The sequence below is a fragment of the Lichenostomus cassidix genome, chromosome 1 (assembly GCF_008360975.1).
Source record: "Lichenostomus cassidix isolate B80296 chromosome 1, HeHo_3.0, whole genome shotgun sequence".
Classification (NCBI taxonomy): domain Eukaryota; kingdom Metazoa; phylum Chordata; class Aves; order Passeriformes; family Meliphagidae; genus Lichenostomus; species Lichenostomus cassidix.
This window is the reverse complement of record NC_139479.1, coordinates 82327204-82347887: the sequence shown is the minus strand read 5'-3', so window position 1 is coordinate 82347887 and position 20684 is coordinate 82327204. Positions and strand designations below refer to the sequence as shown.

Genomic DNA, 20684 nt, shown 5'->3' with positions numbered 1-20684 from the left:
CAAAGTATTTGATCTGTGGTTTTACCTGCCTACACTACTGTTTTCTTTACAACTGTTCTTAGTAAAATATTCTTTTAGGCATCTGATCTTTCAGGTCAACAAAATGTTGCACAAACTACTTATCTTCTCCTCTTTCCTCCAACTGTGTTATCTGATCTGAATAAGTTCAATGCATCTGATATCCATTTTTGCTCTCTATAATTTGCTGGGTTTTTGGCTGTGAGGCTTAAAAAACGCAGATGCGGAGAATGTTCATCAGTGTCTTGCTTTTGTAGTTCTTCCTAGGTTTCAGCTGCTGTTGCAATTCACAGAGCCTTTAGCAATGAACAAGCTCTCTTGAAGAATGGTAGAAGTGAATACCAACACATGCAGGGCTACTGTTTGACTTGAGAATATCCCAGTGCAATTTGAGAGACTATAATACTTTCTTTTGGATCATTATTCCTTCTTTATTCCTCCAGTAGCAAGCACTGCCAACATGTCTGGATTTCTATTGAAAAGGGATGCTGTATGAAAGAAAAGGGCGGGCTTCACTGATCAGTAAAAGCACACAGAAGTGGTCCAAAGAGAAGAACTGGGTAGGTGGATGCGTTAAAAACACAGATCCTCTACTACTCTTTGCTCCTGCCTTCAGAAAAAAAGTGACCAGTAAAAATTGTAGTGATTTTGTGATCTATGGAAAGTGAATTTGTTGGCCTGCAGCCAGTTGCCCATGGAGAGTTCCACATCAAACAGCTTTCAACACAGTGGGTCACTTATGATCTGAAGTCACAGAAGTTTGTTGCCAGATTCACTTATGGCTTTAAGCCAGTACGGATTTATTGGGAGGCTACCAAGGAAATTTTAGATTTCTTGTAGCCCCTCTCCCACTCCACTGGTGTAGTGCTGGCAATTCCCTTGTTCCCAGCATATCATCTCATCACCTCTCTGGCACTTCAACTGTATCCACAAGCGCTCTGGACTTACAGAGAAAGCACAACCTGAGTCAGAACTGTATGTGTTGTCCTGCATTTGGCCCTCCACTGTGGGATCTCCATAAGGCCATTGAGCTCTCAGAAAGATGGATGCCCAACACAGAGTTGTGAAGGGAGTGCTGTGTCCCTGACATTCACATCTGGCCTACATCTGTCCCTGGTTTCAGTGGAGAAAACAGCAGGACATATAATCCAATCACTTCTAGACAAGGCTCGTGGCATAAGCACATTATCAAGACAGGCCTGCACCATTGCTACTAAGAAAGTATTACTTTTTGAGTTCTAAGAAATAAAACTAAGAAACACAGGATGACAGAGAAGGTGAGAACACTCATACCAATATTGTAATTCTTTGCTTCTCAGATCCTGAAAAACAAAGCAATTGTAAACACATTAACTTCTTTTTTTTATGCATTTCCTCAACTCTACTGAATGGAAAGCACTCATTTATGTACTTGTGTGTACCGGAATGAATTAGCACAAATCCTCTATGGATTTTAAGATTCAGAATAGCTTATATGCCATCAGAATATTAGGAGACATTTAGTTAACGTTCTTTTCAGTGGTTTGATTTAATCAGCATGAGGTCTGCCCATGTGTAAATGCAGTCACTGACCCCTGAAGCACAGAGCCAAACACCAACAGCCTGACTCACTCCAGTAGGCAAGATTCAGATCTCACATAAAGACCAGGGAGTGGGACCTACCCATGCAAGGCTTGAAACCAACTCATTGGCATAAATGGATTCATTTGTTTGAGGAAAGAAACCAGAATTTACCATTACTGTACAGACCTGATCATGAGAATACTTTTCACATGTAGGTTTTCTTCTGGGTGAGAAGCCCCATTCAAGTCAGCATTGGCAGGCCCCAGCTATTTACTCTCTATAGTTGGCATTGCCAGCATCAACATTTTTGCTTCAGCTCCACATCAAAATTCACGTAGGTGTAAAGTTTTCCCAGACACAGAGCATGAGCAGTATCTACTTTACCTTTTAACACTTCTTCATCTGTGTGAACACGACGGACACAAGGTTCCATATCCTGAATTCCCTCAAGCTTCAGGGTAGCCAAATGCAGACACACAGCTTCAGAGAGTGGGCAGCTGGACCAACAGGGTCCCCATCTGAGCCAACTGTTCTATTGCTGGCTCCAGACAAGCAGGTACAAAGCTGTGTTACCACTCCACTCCCTGATAACAGTTAATGGGCTAACAAGAACCCACCCCATGAACAATGGATTTATCTCATCCTATTGTTAGATGCTCCCCCCAGGAGGGAAGAGTCAAAGAATCCCACCTGGATATAACCTGGGCTTTTAAGCATCACAAGCAGCCTCTCTCTGCTGGGCTCCCAGGAGGAAGCTAGACTTTCTATTTTTTCCCATAAGGGAAGATTTTTGCAAGTGGAGCGGAGCTAAGGGATAAGGTTTAAGGAACTCTACTCATAATCATCAAATGTGAGGAAACAGTACATTTCTTTGGTGATGTACATATTACCTAATAGCTGAATTTCTCCAGATTAAATGGGGAAATATGATAAATTGTCTGTGGGGAAACAAATTACAAGCTCAGAGAATGATCCCCCATCGCTAGGTCCTACAGAAAAAGTCTGTGGCCATCAAGGCTGATGATACTGATAAACAAAATGATACAGTTCAATTAAAAAATAATGTATGGAAAGTTTCAACCACCACATTTTCCATACTAGTTTCCCCTGACATTTTCATGGCTCCCAGATGTCTCCCAGCATTGTTGCATGCTGTGCTGTGCAGATTCACCACCACAGATCACTACCAGCCTGGGTACCAACACTGCAATCTTCTGCAAGAGGAGAAAGCGCTGTAGCTTTTGCCATCTCCTTACAAGCCATGCTTTGCTTTCTTCTCATCTGCTTGCCAGGTATGTTAAATTGCTCTTAAAGCAAGGGTTTAGAAGGCACAAGATCTGAGTTCATTTTCTTGCTCTGTGCTAGCTCATGTGCAGCTTTATGGAGAACTGATATACTTGTGTCTCTATTAGGAAATTGAATACCATGGGGTCATTCTCTGTTGTTCACCACCATGCCACAAACTACATTCAATTCATTACACTCTTCTAACTTCCAAGCAGGGTCTGAATATGCATTCAAATTGTCTGTTGGGGATGGTAAGCTCTGCCAGTGAAACACCTGAGTTGGTATGAGACAGAAATCAACCATTTAAACCAGTGATGCCACTTGTACAGGCAATTATATCCCACTAACTTGCCTTGTGATTTTGCCACCACTTTTTGTGGTGCTTGGTCTCTGGCTCTCTGCACTCCATCAATCAATGAAGGATCACACCAGTTCTGTCCCTATGACATAGAGTTAAAATGTGATAATGCATCATCTCTCTGTAACAGAAATGATCATGATCACAGGTAGGAAAGATCAATGTGACTATAATCTTATGAAAAGCTGTATTCTTCCAGTATGCCTCTAATTTATTCTATTCTGTTATTCCAAAAATGATCCTAATGGCAGTCAAGTGATATGAACTGACATCTCAGAGATTGGATGGGTTCTAACATGGACAGCATGCTAAGATGGATGAACACAGGCCTATTCATTTATCAGAAAAGGTGATGTTCCACCAGGGAATTGATTAAGCTCTGCTGCACGTATGTGTGTGCAAGAGTGTGAGCATAAGTACCAATTTTAGCTTGGCAGCAAGCTGAAGTAGCTGCTCCCTACTTGTTTGCTTATTACTTTCCTCAGAAATATTCCTTTGGGGCTGAAGAGTGTTCTGCTTGCTTTTTGCTCAAAGGTGACTAAAGAAAATGATAGGAGCTGCTTCCAAGTTACAGGAGCCCAAAAGGAATGCAGTTCCTCCTGCACTTGCCCTGCTGGCTTGGTGATTGCGAACTGGCAGGGGAGTGAAATGAATGACAGTGCCCTCTGAGAGGTGCCCAGAGAAGGATTCTTACCAAATGCTGTCTCCTGCCAAGTCTCACAAACACTGCCAGCCTGTAATGATGGGGAGAAGTATTTGGCAGCAAGGCCCTAGGTTTTCGACATCTAACTAGAGGGAAGGGATGAGGACAAGTGTCACTAGCTGGGACAGAGACACTTTTTTTTCCTGTATGATAAATGGTCTTCAGAAATTTTGGGGAAGTGTATAAGTTCACTTACCATGCTGGTGAGGCTGTGTTGTAAGGTTTGCTTTTCCTTATTCAGTATCTGAGTGAGTTACTGTGAGAATGCCCACTGATGAGAAAGGATGTGTAAAAAACCACAGCAGGAAGGAGCAGCAGCAGGAGTGCATTAGGAATGTTTGCTAAAGGGCAGTGCATGGCAGACACAGAGGACAGCAGGCCTCTTGCTCTTCAGAGGTGTCAGTGTTTGACACATCCACGGGAAGTGTGAACAAAATGTAAGGGAGCTTGTTTCCTTTCTCTCCCACAATCAAAGGCATTTACTATGTGCATTTGTCGGCCAGGTAAGAATCCTGTTTATAGCATTAATGACGTGATCAATCTTGCAGTGTGCAAGTTTCGTGTCAGGACAAGGAGAGAAAGGTGTTAGAACACACAAGAAGATTCAGAGGCATCATATTTGTTTCCCACCTCTAGTTAGATACTCTCACGTGGCATGGGAGCTCCTACCCAGATATCCTGTTCCTAAGTGAATGCAGCTAAATTAGTTCTGATTGCTCCCCTCCTGTGCAATGGTACTGACTCACTTTTCTTCCTTCCTACATACTTTTTGCGTGTCGTTATTACGTTAGCTTTTGGGCAGCTGCTTTCTTCCATGACAAAGCCAGCTTCCTTTTAGGGAACAGCACCACAAGGGACATGTTCACTACTAGATAACTGGAGCTGCATAAGTGGTGACGGAAGCTGCAGAGCTCAGAATAATGTGTATGAGGAAGGAAATTGGAAATTTGCCTTACAGAGAGAGGCACAAAAGAGGAAATCTGAAGGAACAAAAGAAACATGAAAGCTGTCACTATTTCCAGAAAGCGGGAAGAGAATTGGGAAAGAGATCTCTGACTCAACACGGACTTGAGGAAGTTGTCTTTGTAAGGACAAGATTTGGAATAGCTGTGAGGACAGTGAAATCAAAGAAAAGCAGGTGATGTAAGAGAAATGCAGAGCAAGAGCTGAATGTTCCTGTTTCAGCAGAAAAATTCTGGATAGACTCAGGGTGGATATTTGGATGGATAAGGGTGATGTACTTGAAATAGGAATGACATGAAATAATGATCATTAGGAAAGGAAGGAGCTGAGTACTAAAAGTCTGAAGGACCAGAAATGTCATTTCATACAAATGGGATACAAAAGAGGCAAAAGGAAAACCCGTGAACAAGCACACTTGGAGTAGTAAAGAGGGATATATCACTTTAAAAAGTATCCTAACTCCACTGTGTTTTGTGATTATTTTGCAATATTCCAGCAGTGCTCAATGATCTTGTTGCCACCTTGCCTCCTAGCCATGCAATGGGGCCACCTTGCCTACCTTTGCTGGCTTCTGGTCTTGTTGGCAGCATGGATGAGTAACAAGAGCCACACTCCTGGACTACTTCATTTCACTATGCCACTGTTATTTTAACCATAATTTTTCTTTGTTCCAATTTCTTTTTCTTTATCTTCTTAGAGGTGTTGCTGGAAAACATTAATTATTGTCCATAAAATTATTTTATTAAGTTCTTATGGTGATGTAAATTATATTGTATTTTTACTATAGTCCCAGAAGAACAACATTGGGTAAATCTTTGCCAAACTCTTTGAACTTGGTTTTGAACTTGTCACACCAGAGTTAAATGGGCAGAGTTCTACCAGGCTTGACAAAATTAGGCTGCTCAAAAGCGCATCACTAACTGTAGATTGTTGCATATTGTCCATGAGTGGCCTCATTCTAGCTGTGCAGCTGCTCTGGAGTTCTCTGTTGGCAGAGGTGCACAAGAAATGGACCATATAGTGGCCACAGACATGGAGAAATGTCATAGAGAGCTACATTTGGGAAGCTGGTATTTTCTATTTCCTACAATCTATACTGTATCTTGTGTCCTCTCAAATGGACACTGAATTCCTGGGGCTGACATCAAAATCACCTTCCCTGAAAAGCTGGGGAAAATACTATAACACTTAAAAGTAAATGAAACCACACTGATCCTTTAAATGGGTCATGTGAAACATCTGGGTTGCAGCTCGTTTCCAAACCATTTATACAACACTGATAGGGCATTTCCCAACCTTACTCAGGTGGCTTTGCTGCCTCTGCTTTTCCTCCCCATTGCCTCCTTGCCCCATCACTCTTACCATTGCGGAATTTCAGCTGTTCCAACGCCCAGCCCTATTTCAAGCTTATGCCCTCTCTTCAACTTTTCTTCACTAGCTCCCTTAGCTTCCCAAATTCTGGTTGATGGGGATTTTTTGTTGCTGTGAGCAGATATGCCCTCAAATCCTTGATAATGAGCCTGTGACAGTGTATCTGCGTGTGCTCAGCTTTGTTCCTCACTAGTTTTGTGCCTCAGATGGGCTGATTTATAGTAGACCTGAAATTCAGCCAAAACACCTGGTTTAGATCTGAAGCTCTTTCTGATTAATAGTGCCCCCGACCCACGGCTCTCCTAATAGGGTACAGTAATATGAAGCAAGGAGGGAGGGCATGGATGCCAGCAGCACTGGGAACACCAAATCACCCCGGAGGACTGCAGGCATTACAATGTGGCAGGCACCTCGCAGAGTGGAAATGACACTGTTGCAAGAAAATTATATACATAATAAATTACAGAGGTCATGCTGAGGCATGGTTTTCAGCATTATACAATACACGTGGGAAGAAACAGCTCTGTTAGCTTGTTTGTCCTTCCAGGATAGCTGAATACCAGCAAAATAATGACAATTTTGGGGAGCTTGTGAATGCAAGATACAGCATTTTCACAAGAGCTAGATCCAGATTCTGGAAGAACTTTTCACAAGAGAAAAGAATGTTGTTTAGGTTTGCTGCTTCACTAAATATAGGACTCCTATCTCTGCAGTAGTTTCTCTTTAGATATGTACTCCTTTTTCGTTTCATTCTCAAGCACACCCAGGCACACAAACAAAAACAAATGAGTTATAAACTAATCAAACTTGTTTTCTTCAGGTTGGAAAGGAAAAGAGATAATATTTTGATTTCAATTTCCAAATCTTTGGGAGGTGCTCAGATATTATCTATCACAGTACTTCAAGCTCCACACTGTAATGGTATCAAGTGTCTCCCAAGCAATTAAAAAACAACAAACAATTATCAAAATATGTTTTGCCATCACTTTAACTGGGGAGTAAAACTGTGAGGTTTCTGTGCACAAGAAGAGCTGAAAAAAAGGAAAAATTTATTTTTGGACCTCTAAGATCAAGGTCACTTTTTGTTCCCTTAGGAATGAGATGTTTTGTCCAAATCTGGTCTCAGTAACTCCTAGAGTCACAAGCTTCCTCTGTTTGGATAGTTTCATGGTTCCTGGAGAAAGGGACAGGAACTCTCCATCAGAGAAGAACTGATGGAGCCTAATTTATTCAGGCCAATTCTACGGAATTTCTCCAAAAAGCAGGTTGAAATGCGCTGTTGAAGTCCAGATACTAGCTGAAGTTGGCATAAAAAATACCAATGTGTGTTTCTGTATCAGTAGCCTATAGCAGCCTCTGTGTTTTCATGGTGTGAAGCTTTATGCTAAAGCTGTCTTATGCCAGAGTCTGCTGCTGTATACAACAGTGATTTATTTCCCTAGCATGGATTTTTGGGACTCCTAAAGCAGTTCAGAGCCAAGAAATACAAATACGATAGTATCCTCAAAGAGCTTGGCATTCTGAAGAAAGCAAGTTCTACATGTTGCAAGCCTTCCTTACACACACACAAATGGCATTATTTGGGTTCAGCTTTCACCAGATGTTCTTCCTCTGACACCAATTTTCCTTACGCATTATAAACAGATAATCTTGCTCATACATCCTGTCAAACAGACAGAGCTGAGTATCACTTGTATACTGCTTGTCTTTAAGCTGCCCAATAAATATTTCAGTGGCTTCATGGATGTGGGGACACTTACAAGACAGCTCCTGAGGAGGCACTTCTGGGAGAGGAAGAACTTTGTCTGCTGGAATCCTGTGGTTTTGCTGTATTATTCGCTGCTGTGTGTGTGGGGAGGAGGAGAAGAGCGCTGCTGCAAGGAGTGATGGAAGTTGCAGATAGCTGGGAGGCTGGGACAGCACTTCGGCAATGGGTGGTGGGAGGTAAGGACGCCAAGCAGCAGCTCCTCACTGTCTGCCACTGGGTATACAGGTAACCAGGTTTACAGCTGCTGCTACCACGCTGGGAGAAGGCACCTTAGGAAGTTTCTAACTTTTATGAACAGAAACCAAGTGGCTTCGTACAAAATCCCAGGCTGCCAAGGACAGAGCCACCGATTAAGTCCAGGAAGCATTAGCTGGTAGCAGAACAGTGGGAGGCTAATCATGAAAGACCTGAAAACCACCAGGGTTATTACGCTGGCCGTGATGTACATTCGAGAAATGTTTGGCGAGCTTTCAAACAAAAATAACTCAGAGAAGCCCCATGGCAGCAACCAGCCCCTCCGAACCCCTCGCTGCCTGCGAACAGATTTTTTTTTTTTTTTTTTTTTGCCCTTGCGTTTTCCCTTGCCTAAGGCGACACCAAAGGAGTTTCCACAGAAACTTTCCAGGCTGAGAAATACAAAATTACATCCTTCGGGCGGACACCCCCGACTCGCACCGCGGAGACTTCACCCGGCGCTGCACCCGAACAGGGACCCGCCGAATGTCCCGTGGGGAGGCTGTCCCAGGAGATGGGGTCCCGGGGGACTGGATCCCGGGGGAATGGATCCCGGGGGAAGGGATCCCGGGGGACTGGATCCCGGGGGAATGGATCCCGGGGGAATGGATCCCGGGGGAATGGATCCCGGAGCAGCGCTCCCGCCCTGAGCAGGCACCCCTGCTCTCGCCCCTCAGCGCTGAGGGGGGCGGTGCGTGTCACGCGGGCGGGGCGCCGGCCGGTCACGTGACGCGGGAGAGGCCCGGCAAGGCCCGAGGAGGAGCTCGGCCGCCGCCATTTTCCTGCGGCGCCCAGTGCGTGTCCCTGTCCCCGGCCGGGCGGGCGCGCAGGGGGAGGGGACGGCGGCCGGGGGAGGGGAGCGGGAGGAGGAGGAGGAGGGGTCCCTGCTCGGGTGACAGGTCCGTCCCTGAGGGCGGAGCAGGGGCCGCCTGCGGCACGGCGGGGTGAGGAGCCCGCGCAGCTCCATCCCCCCGGCGACTCCTCCCGTCCCGGCCCCTGAGGAGGGAGCGGAGCCGCGCTCGGTTCCAGCGCCGCCGACGAACCCGCCATGTCCGGCCAAAGCCTCACCGACCGCATCACGGCGGCGCAGCACAGCGTGACCGGCTCTGCCGTCTCTAAAACCGTGTGCAAGGCCACGACCCACGAGGTCATGGGCCCCAAGAAGAAACACCTGGACTGTGAGTACCGGCAGGGCACGGCGGCCCGAGGGCTTTCCCCGAGCGTCCCGCCGAGGAGCGGGGTTGCCCGGCCTGTCCCGGGGTCCCGCTGCGGGGCTGCCGCCCATCCCACCGGCCTCGTGGGGACGGGAAGCCTCCTCAGGCGGAGGAGCTCAGGGCTTCAGCGTAGGGCATTCCCGCAGGGCGGGGGCGTAGGGTCGGGGACGTGGCGATGGAGAGCTTGGGAGAGGCTGCTCGGTGTATCTGCTATCCAAGAGGGGCCTTGCCAGCGCTTCGCTATGCACAGGGCCCCGGACAATGTGGGCTTCTGAAGGACAGCACCTACCCCAAACCCCTTTCGTCAGGAGAGAGGAGCACGGAGGCCAGGCAGAGGAATGGGCTGCAATTTCCTTACTATTTGATCTCATTTGTGTCTTGCTAGGACAACACTCCCCCATTCTCCAGGGGAGGTGCAGGAGTTTCAGGAAGGAATAGATGATCAGTTATCTTAATTATTTTCCAGGTAGTCTACTATGAAAAAAAAAAAAATCCTTCTCTAACAATCATGTAACTCTTCCAGATAGGAAAATATGTGAAACGAGTGTTTGAGGGGCAAATCTCTCTCAGTAAGGATGTTCTTAGTCTTCTTTCTGGTTTGACTCATTCTGTTGGGAAGATGTATCTAAGAGGACTTCTTTAGAACTTCAGTACCATACAGGGACTGGCCATTTTTCAGCTTCTATTAAGAATAGATCAAAGGTGGGAAGGCTTAAAAGGTTCTTTATCAACTCTGATCAGTCCAGGTGATTATGAAGAGAATGATGAGCACCAAAGTTCATATTAGTGTGTCTCCCACTAAGCCATAAGGTCACAGGACTGAGGAAGTTCTTGGCCTGAATACCTGATTATGTTGCATCTGTTTGTTTATTCTAGGCCTTTTAAGGACATCGCCCCACTCCCTTTCACTTTCCCAAATATATAATGAAAGATCCTGGAGAGATCTGTGTGTCTGTGCCTTCTATATGTGTGCTTTCTCCCTTCCTCCCACCCACGTCTGTGAGGAGAAGGTCGAGTCTTCATGTGTCTTGAGTTTGTGCCTTCTGAACTGCTCTGTATCCAAATGAGAACACTAGAGGATAGTAGTAGGATTAATTGTACTGTAGTTCTTTCTTCTTTCCACCAAACCGTGTCTGTGTTAAAGGTTTAAGAAATTCTTAAGGTTCTGCAAGTACCTGAGAGAGGAGCTGTGGTCAGTTTTTTAGGGTAGTCCCAGAACAGCTGCCTCTGTTTCTTTTTGGTATTCTCTCATTCATTTAATCTTTTGCCTGAAGATCATAATAACTGAGTGGCCTTATTTTTTTTTTTTTGTTACTGGCAGGTGGAGAAAACACCTTGGCATATGGCATATGTATGAAATTGTGATGTTACTGGATTTCACAAAACAGAAGTGAGGCTTTCTGGAAAACAAACTTTGTCAGGGTTAGCCTATAATAGTGCTAAAAGTACGGTTTCAGTAATAAGACATTTACGAGGTGAATTATTTTGTGGTACAAGCTCTATGGAAAAGAACATCAAGCTGGCCAGAAAACTGCTCTTCAGGGGAACATTGATGTGTAAAAGGGTGATGTTCCAAACAGAGCTGCTGCGGGACAGCGTAATTGAGACCTCTAGGGTGCTGCTGCAGAAGGGTGCTTGGACTTCTTTAGAAAGCTGTCTGGTAGTTGCTGGATGAGAAGACCATGTCTGTGTTTCCTTTTTCTACTTGAGACTGTCAGGAGTTTTAATTTATCCTTCTGTCTGAGAACTCTTTTGTCAGAGAAAAGCAAACTTTTTTTTTAGTTAGTTTTGCTGCTACTCCCTCTTTTTAATGGTTAAAATAGATTTTTTGTATGCTACCGTAATATGTTTGTTAGAAGTCTCTGTTCCTGGCATCAGGAAATGACACATGGTCTTGTATTTTGAACATTTTCTTTGTTTGTATCCTTTATAGTTGTATGCTTTAAAATAAATATTTTTTACATAAGCTGTGACTCAAGCCCCACTCCTGAACTATTTGTAGATATTTTCCTTTTACAACAAACAGCTTAACTAGGGAAGTCCTATGAACTGACATCTCATTGTGAATGGCAGTTAATGTACCAGCCTTCATAGGCAGCATGTTGCCTAAATATTCTTCTGATTGTTTATTATGATAACACAGTTAAAACTCACTTTGCTATAGATTGTGTCCTGGATGGATGAGTTTTTGTATACTATAATGCAGTCTGAGTTTTGTAGCATTTTCTGTGACCATGACATACATTCTTGTGAATGTGGTCTCTGTATATCTTGTACAAATCTCAAGATTTCTGACTGTCCTGTTACTGAAATTCTTTCTTCATTAAGCTTGAGCTGCCATGAGCACATTTAAGCAGCTCAGCCTCATGTTAACTCATATAAATGGAGGGAAATCTGACATAGGTACTCATGCACATGATTATTCCTGTCCCTATTTTTCTTGCTATTGGTTGTGTATGGAGTTTCAAAAGTGAAGTGCTCTCCATCCTAGGTTTGTATATTACCTCTGTATTTCACTCAATGATGGTTATCATAAACAAAGGTAAAAAGGCATTCTTTTCTTAGCCCATGATGACCAAAATATAATCTACTTCAAAGAATGCTCTTTGTCTGCCATTACAGACCTTAGTTGTTTGTTTGGTTTGAGGGAGGAAGACTTCTGATTTACAAGTGGACATGGTTTATGACAGGTAATAATATCATCTTGAGGATGTATACTTGAATTAATGATATTTTATTTTTCTTCTGTTTTGAAGGTTCAGCCTTAGAGCTGGGTTAAAGATTCTGTTTGATAATCTAGGTGCTGCTTTTGTTACTCTGGATTACTTGTTTTACAGAAATCTGACAGGTTTAATAGTCTTGGAACCCTCCAAGCATTGCTCATGCATTTCTTCTATGGAAAACCTAGTTTCACTCTGGCTTTCTTCCAGTTTTCACACCTATCTGAGCAGTGGGAGCTGTAAACTGGTTTGTGGGTTTACTTGCACACTGAGATTGGGACAACCCTTTCTTTCTAGTTAGCTTTTTGGCCCCATGTTGAGTGCTGGATAGTGATGCTTGGAACAAGTGCTTTAGGTTGTTTGAATATAAATGGTGCTGGAAAACTGGTTGTCAGGTTTCACTCCTCCTTTACATGATTCTGAGGGGAAGGTGTGCTTGTGTATGTATGTGTGGTGAATAATTAATATTAAGAATACCTGAAGATACATTAATATTAGGAATACCTGAAGCTAATGCCAAGTAGATTTCACTGGTTTCAGTGAAACTTCTGTAGTGCCAAGGCTCAGTAGCATCAAAACGTTTGTGTACATGTGCATGTTGTGGAGTGTGCTTGAAACAGCTTTGTTGTGATGCACATTTAGGGTTGGCCTCTTGAATGAGCGTGACATAGTAACCCTATCTGCTTGTAGCTAATGGAGTAGCCCTCTTTAAAGGAGAATGTGGATGGATGACTTGGAAGGAAGTTGCGATGGTGTAATTATCCATTCTTAACAGGAAATCTCTCTGTAATTAAACCAGAGTGTAATTTCCTTGATTTCTTATTGTGAAAGAAAATATGTATTTTTAAGGAAGACAGTAAACCAAAACCCTGCCCAGTATTGGGTAGATGTCTGTGAGAAGCTGTGGAAGTGAAAGTAAACTTGAAGGAGCTTGTTGGGAACTTAATTCCTAAGTCCCTAGTGTCAGCTGCTTCTGTTTTGTCTGGAAGCTACTACTAGGATAGAAAAAAGTCCAGATAAAAACTTGACTCACATCTGTGCTGGGGACAGCTTCTGTTTCAAAATGAGATGTTACAAAGAGGGTAACTCGTAGAACTGAGAAACAAAGATCATTGCTTTTCCCTGTATCATCCAAGAGATTTGTAGACAAGCTGAGAAAACCAGCAATGTAAGTGTTCACTTGCCTTTACATGCTAAAATGTAACTAACTGGGTGATGACATGAATTAACTCCTAGCTCTGTGGATACTTTTGTGTTCTCCAGTAGAAACAGATTATCCATGTTCCTTTTATGGTATTACAGTACTTCAACAAATTCATATTTTTTCTCTGCTTTTGGCAGAATCACCTGATGTTTCTTGTGGCTTTGTTTCCCATTCTATAATTGACTTAAATTTCTGGAGGCAATACATTGTTATTTTTTCTAAGAAATGTTCTTTGTAACTGTAATTATTTCAAATACAGATAATTGCATTATTATAACTTTCTTTTGAAGTATTCAATTTTCTCTCTTGAGTTTTTCTGTGATTCCTTCATCATTTCTTCTTTAGCCAACTTTCTTACTTTTTACTAGAATTCCATTGGAATATTTGTTCGTTCCTTTTAGTAGAGTATGAGAACTATCACACTACTCCTGGCTGCCAGAGGGACAATTTTCTACCACAGCTGCTCATTTGCAGAAAGAATAGCCATTTAGTTGTGCAGCTGTTGTTTTATTTTACTTAGCCTGAAGCAGTATTCTACTTCAGATGAAGTAAGAGGCAGGAGCTAAGGAGGAGAAGCTGTAGGACACCTGCAATCAGCTTCCTGTGAATCTTCATACTGTTATTGTTTCCTATTAGCTGGTATTATTCAGGTGTCATGTAACTTTGGGCTATAACTCTAGTTGAGGGTTTTTTGGTTTTTTAAATTATTTTGGGGTTTTTTTACAGTGCAGTCATCTCTTGCATCTTCTAAAAGTGACACTTGGGAGAAGCATTCTTTTGCAGTTCAGCCTGTGACCTAATGATCTATTTCAGTCTTCAGTTCCTAATCCTAAAATCAGTAGATGTGAAAGTTTGAAGTTTTCCCTAATGACTGGACTAACAAAGTAATGGTAGTTTGCATAATAATACAAGAGATTACTTATCCAACAGGAATTTAAAGCTTCCTGTGTTTTGCATATGTTGCCTTATGTAAAGTACATGATCTATTGATGATGGTAGAATTCTAGTAAAGTTCACTTATTTTTTTAAACAGCTTTCTTAAATTGAAATTTCTCAATACCGTTACAATACTTTCACTCTAAACATCTCACACATCAATTAATGCTTTTAAAATAGCACACTGTTTTACTACTGGTAGGATATGTGCACTTCTGTTTTCTGTGAACTGTGAAGTAACTGTTTCTCAAGCATGATAGCAGAAATCAGGTAAGAATTGTAAATTACTTGTTTGTAAAGTCTTGAAGCCTTCTACTGGGGCAGTTTTTCATATTTTCAAATAGTCTGCAATAGAAGTTTAAAGCAATAATCTCAAGTATGTATTTTGAGTATTTTAGCAAACTCTTCTGCTTCAGACTTTGCTTTTTGTTCATGAGCATGTGAATTTTACCGTTTAGGTTTTCTGCTGGTTGAAATCTTATCTCTGAGAGTAGTTGTATTTCGGAGCTTAATGTTATCTTGCAAAGACTTGGGTATGAGAGAGATTTTATTACTGATTATTTATGTAGCCGATTAGAAGTAACCAACAAGTAACTAACAAAAAAGAATGCAGTCAAGTGGAAAGAAGTTTTTGTTGCTGTAAAATTGTTCGGTTTCATGTTTTCCTTGCTCTTCTGGCTGGTTTTTCCATTGTGAAACATGATCGTGCATGGGCAGGTTATAAACTCTTAGTAACTTCAAAGTAACTGTATCCTTCAAAACTTGAAGAAGAAATATTCTTCTACTTTGTATTTCACCCCTAGCTTATATCAGGCTTTATCAATTGGCTGGTAGTTTCTAAACCTAAAAGCAATGTTAGCAAATTCAGTGCTAAGGTGTGGTAGTCTCAAGTCTACTAATAGTAAATCCAAGTTATGAGTAGTATGTATCAAATCGGGTATTGGGATTTGAGAAATTAGGGAACTAAGCTGTATTTAACTGTGTGAGAATAACTTAATGAAGTTAAGCGTTTCATACAGATTTAGCAAATACACTGGATTTTGTGATTGTGACTAAACATCTCCTGTGCTATTTTGCTAAAGGAGCTTTATTAAAGTAATGCCTATCTGGATCATTTGCAATATTATACAAGGGTAAATTAGGCTTTTGTAAGTTGTACCTCAAAAGAGAGGGTGTAAATTTACAAGATCTACACTGAAATTTGACTTGGGCATGTTAATTCACAGAATGAAGCATAAGAGAATTTACTGGAGAGAACAGTGGTGGCATAAAGGGAAATACTGAGAATTTTATGCAGGTCATGACATAAGTAGTCTAAATTAAAATAAATTAAAAAACCTCACAGGGTGGGGATTATACTCATTCTGAGCTCTCCTATATAATTTCATTCATACCTGTGTTAATTCACAAAGAAGTTCTCCACATCTATTCCTTTTTCCTTTTCTTCTGAAAAGATACTTTTGAAGTCTCTGCTTGCTTTCCTTTATTGCTTCCTCCCAAGCAAGCAGTCCTTCAGTCACAACATTCATATGCTCCAGCAGCAGTGCCATTCTAGCAGGAGTGACTCTTTCGCTGATGTGGGAAGTGAGAAGCTTGCATGGGTTGAAACTGCTCTGGTATTTCACATATTTACTCTAAATATGGTGCTTGCAGTAGCATGTAGCTCGGCTATTCCAGTTGCTGACTATGTGTTATGACATCCACAAAGTGTTTGTATTGTTTGTAACCTTTCTTGATTTTCTGAATAGTTAATTTAATAAAATTTAGAGCTCACATTGTGGATCCTTAATAACACTGTTTCCTAGTTAAATAATTAGTGTATAAACAAATTTTCCATGTTAATAGCTTGTAAAAAAGGATATTCTTTTATCCATTTATAAAAAGCTGATAATGAGGTTCATATAATTCCTCAATTACTTTTGTACAAAGAAAAAGAAAAGTGATCCCAACAAAACCCAACCAACCCACTGGTATTCATCTGTGCAGCATAAGTTTCTGAAGTTACCATAGTAAAATAGATTTCAGACCCAGAGTGGGTAACATTCAAAGTTTTAAATTAAACTCGGGCTACAAAGCTATAGACAAAAGTAAATGTGTTTTAAGTATTTATTTTCAATTTTTTAAAAAATTCTTTGCCTTCAATCTGGCAGTAAAACCACTTAGGGCAGCTCTGGTTTTCTGTGATTGGGTGCTCTATTGTCCACATGAGAAGGTTGAATGTCTTGGCTGTAGAAGTGTGTGTCCTCATGGTCCTTGGTGCTCTTAAGGGCCACTTGTAACTTGCTTTGCTGTTGGTAGTGTTTGGGTTTTTCTGGGATGGATACTGAGCTGTAAAGTGACATGGAAGTGTTTCTGTATTTGTCTTTTGCTGTTCACATTTGTGCTTTTTGTCTTGGGTTTAGTTTTGTTATGTCCCTTTCTTCCCAGCTTCTTCCCAGCTTCTTCCCATAGGTTCAGAAGTTGCAACCTTGTTTCACCGACATTTGTTTGCAGTTGCACTTCGTTTATTTGGCTGATATCTCTGCTCTTGCAGACAAATGGGTCAATACTTAATTGGAAAAGGGGTCACACTTGAATTTGATTTAGTCCCTTTCCTTCTCTCCCTGCCCATTATTACCATAATAGTTTCAGCCATCACTGCAACCTGTTTCAAACTTCCTGAGTTTTTTCTGATCAACAGCTCTGTATTCTGGATCTGACCTTATTTTTTATGTGAAGTGTAAAACCTTGTTTGAGTGTTGTGATGGTTAAGTCTCCATACAGGGAATAGTGGTGTTACTTGATCAAGTTTAATTCTGTCCCCTTTTCTGTTTGCCAGAAGCCATTGGTGTTCATAATTCAGCCTATATGCTATTATGGACAGATTAAAAGTAACTTTCATTTAAAAATCAGTTTGTTAGGAGTATTCACTTGAATATGTATTGCACCCTCATACAGTTGTAGTTCACAAAGCAATTCTTCATTTCTGGGTTGATGTAAAGCTGGCTTCCACAAGTCTTGCTTACTCATGAAATGCCTTCATCCTGTCTTACAAGGGGCACTTAAGTTTAATATTTACAGAAGTGGTTATATCAGTTTGTAAGTTTTAGAGCTGAAATTCAGGTGTTTTATTTGCAATTACTTTCTATTCATCATGAACTACAGCTAGTTCAAATCCTAGTTGCAGATAAAAAAGAAAAATGTCTTTTTGAAAAATATACTTGAGTTCTTTTTTTCTCTTGACAAGCTAATTTCTTTATTCTTCAGAAATATACTGGAATCCTTAGGTAGATTTTAATTTTTAATTAATTTTCTAGATGTCCATGTCACTTAGTGTTCATTGATATAGACATGCTCTGATCAGCTGGTTTTTATTCATATGACTCAATTTGGATTGATTATCCTTTACATCAGTTTTTCTGTTATATATTAATAGCCTGTTGTGAATTCATTAGGGATTATTTCTCCTTAGAGTGTTTTCATTTCAGTTGTGAGTGTTACAGTACAGAACTGCAGAATAAAATTTAGAGTATCAAAAATAAATGTGAAGTGGATTTTAATAATAGGAATAAAAGGAAGAAATAAATGGAAACCAAATATGAACACCTCTGCATTTTTGGGCTGTAGTTATTTCTAATAAGGATATGTAATGCATAGTGAGTTGTTGCATTTGATTAGCTGTTGAATGGAAAAGCTCAGGATGCACAACTCTTAGCTGTAAGCCGTTTGACACACAGGGACTAACACATTGTTAGTTGGGCTTTGAGGAAAAGTGATTGTCTGGATACAGAATTTTATTTTTAGGTTCTTGATAGTGTATAAGAAGCTAGTCCAAACCTTTTTCCGGACCTTTTCAGCTGAAATGCTTTGCCACTATGTAGGATCATCTAAGACTATCAAATTTAACATAAATTAATTCAATTTCCAAGCAGGTTATTTTGCATGAAAAATCTGAAATATGTGAAGTTTGTTTCAGTGCTGAATTTGGTGTGTAAATGGATGGAAATACAAAGAAGTTTTTCTGTTAAGTTCTTCAATACTAGGGAACAGCACAGTTAGTTGGAATTTCAGTGTTATGAATTTGAAGCTCATGCATTTCTAGGGACTGGTTTTCTCTCTTACTTTGCTGGGGTTTTTTGCTTTTTGTTTACCTGCAGTTAGTTTGTGAGATTTTCTCCATATTTAATGATCTGTAAGTAAAATACAGTGAGTTGGAGGAGATGCTTTTGTCCTTATTTTAAACTGTTAATGAGGAGTCTTTGTAGAAAGGAATGTGGTCAGTCTCTTGGTCTATACTAGGGCTGACACAAGATGTCTTAACACCTAATTTTACTATAACTCTGTATTCCTTTTAGCTCTCTGGGGTTTTAACCAGTGAACAAACCTTACTTTGAAACAAATGGAATAACTATTTTTTTGTCTTTTTTGAGCTTTTCTTATGAAACAGTCAGATTCAGCCAGATTCTATCCTTAAAATTAATTAAGGATAGAATCTGGCTGAAGGTCTCTTTCCTTTTACTGAAAACCAAAAGGCAGATGTTATTTACTTCTTCTCTTAGCTTTAGTTTATATTAGAGGCTGTTTGTGATAGGGACATGTCTTTGTTCATGGTAAATAGAGAAATTCCCATCTGCAAGCTGTGGATATGAGGAGCTCTTTCTGTATACAATTTCCCTTTACCCATCTAGTTTCAGACTTAAGAGTTTGAAACTCTGTGTTGGCTCTGAGACTCTGTGAAACTTGATGACCCCGTGGTTACTAATGAAGTGCTCAGGAGCAGTCTCTAAAACTGAGGAAAGAGGGGAAAAAACTGATTTGGATTATGTAACTCAGACAGAATAGTGTTACTGTTAAGAGGGTGTCTTCCCCTTTGTAAGGGTCCTTTGCTTTACCTACTGAAAATCAGTAAAGCTTAGAGTATGGTCCTGGAAAAATTCAGCTTGATTTTCACTTTCCATGTTAAAGGAAGATTGTTCCTGCACCATCCTAACTTATATCACAGTATATTTTAAAATTTTTACTCTGAGTGGCTTTGACACGTTTGACATGTAAAAGGTGCTATTCAAATGTGCACTGAAGATGTTTTTGGGATGAGCGAGGGTGAGTTTTGTTTGGTCAGAGAGCTCCAAATATCTCATGGGAGATGTTAGTCTAAATTGAAAAAGGAAGTAAAAGCTAAATTAGGCAGGCATTTCCAACATTTCTATTAATAGAATGGAAGAATTTAGCTGTACTTTTGCTTGACTGCCTCCCTTCATGGAAGAGCTGCACACTCACAGTACATGAATGTCAGTTGAAACAATTTTGTGGTGATACCTCTATTTTTATGGGTAGAGAGGTAATTTTATTTTTTTTTAGCTCTGGCACTTGCTTTATCCAGTTTTCTAGGAGTTCATGTCAGAATCTAATCCTATTTTGGCCAAAAGAAAAGGTATGAAAGTAACAGATCAGTAATAGATCTCCTTTAATGAGTTCACCTAGTTTTAAGTACAAAAAGTGAAATAGATGGCATGGAATTAATGGAGCTTGCATTAAAATGGCTGCAAGAATGCTCTAAATCCATGTGTCTTGAACTTGTTGCTTAAAAAAATGTTAGTTTATGAAGAACTGACAGTTTTTAACCAAAATTACTAGAATTTAGCGTGTCACCAAATACACTGACATGGAAGGACCAGTTTCATGGGTTTTTTGTTACATTTCTTTCTCCTATTCCTGATAGTAAAAATGAAGATTAGTCTCACTTAGGAGTAGACACAAGTAATATAAAAATGTCTGGTGTGCAGAGTAATTTTTTTGTTTTTCGGAATGGAGAAAGATAAATCTCAGACACATTTGCAAAGCTGTGTGTTCAGACTGTTTGGTATAACACCAGGGAGTACAAAACTTAGCCTGTTTGATCTCTGAGATACCAGCTCAAGGACCCAACTGTGTAAACCTGTGCTGGTCTGTGTGATTCTCTGCCAGTCATTTTGTAGGAGAAGGAGGGTGTTTGATTTTCACAGAATGATAAATATTTGAAGTTTGAGGATTTGCTGCTTTGATCATTCAAATAATGCAGATAATTTGTCAGGATTTTTTTTTCTTTAAGAAAATGTATTATATACTAGGCAAACAGTCTTTTCCTCTTTCCTCCTTGGTCTGTTAACTGAGATTTGGCAAGGAAGTTTTTGAAGCAAACTTTGGGCAAGTGTTTTTCAGTTTAGTTACTATTAATTTTAGTTATTGAAGGTTACTGTTTTGAGGTTGGCCAGCTTCTTTTATAGAAATTACAAGAATAAAAGTATTCCTCAACACAGCTCCTTTGTAAAATCTGTGTTTTGTTTTGTCACTCAGTAGCTGTGTGATTTTATTGTCTTTGCCATAGCT

General features: G+C 40.7%; 1 protein-coding gene and 1 long non-coding RNA gene across 9 annotated transcripts in view; one reads left to right on the top strand and one right to left on the bottom strand.

Moving 5' to 3' along the window:
* Positions 1–8821, bottom strand: part of LOC146445030 (uncharacterized) — a 51841-nt gene extending 43020 nt beyond the window's left edge. For all 3 annotated transcript variants that reach the window (XR_014853403.1, XR_014853406.1, XR_014853412.1), the window contains exons 1-2: positions 8024–8821; positions 5452–5597 (exon numbers count right to left, since the gene is read on the bottom strand). This is a non-coding gene — a long non-coding RNA (uncharacterized LOC146445030). The remainder of the gene's footprint in view (positions 1–5451; positions 5598–8023) is intronic.
* Positions 8822–9034: 213 nt separating this feature from the next.
* The window catches only part of PICALM (phosphatidylinositol binding clathrin assembly protein), a 66915-nt gene continuing 55265 nt past the window's right edge, over positions 9035–20684 (top strand). Inside the window, exon 1 of one of the 6 annotated variants that reach the window (XM_085065959.1) lies at positions 9035–9443. In XM_085065959.1, the coding sequence (XP_084922085.1) occupies positions 9314–9443 (130 nt within the window). In that variant the 5' untranslated portion in view covers positions 9035–9313. The remainder of the gene's footprint in view (positions 9444–20684) is intronic. The other 5 variants (XM_085065969.1, XM_085065964.1, XM_085065979.1 and 2 more) reach the window with 5 other exon arrangements.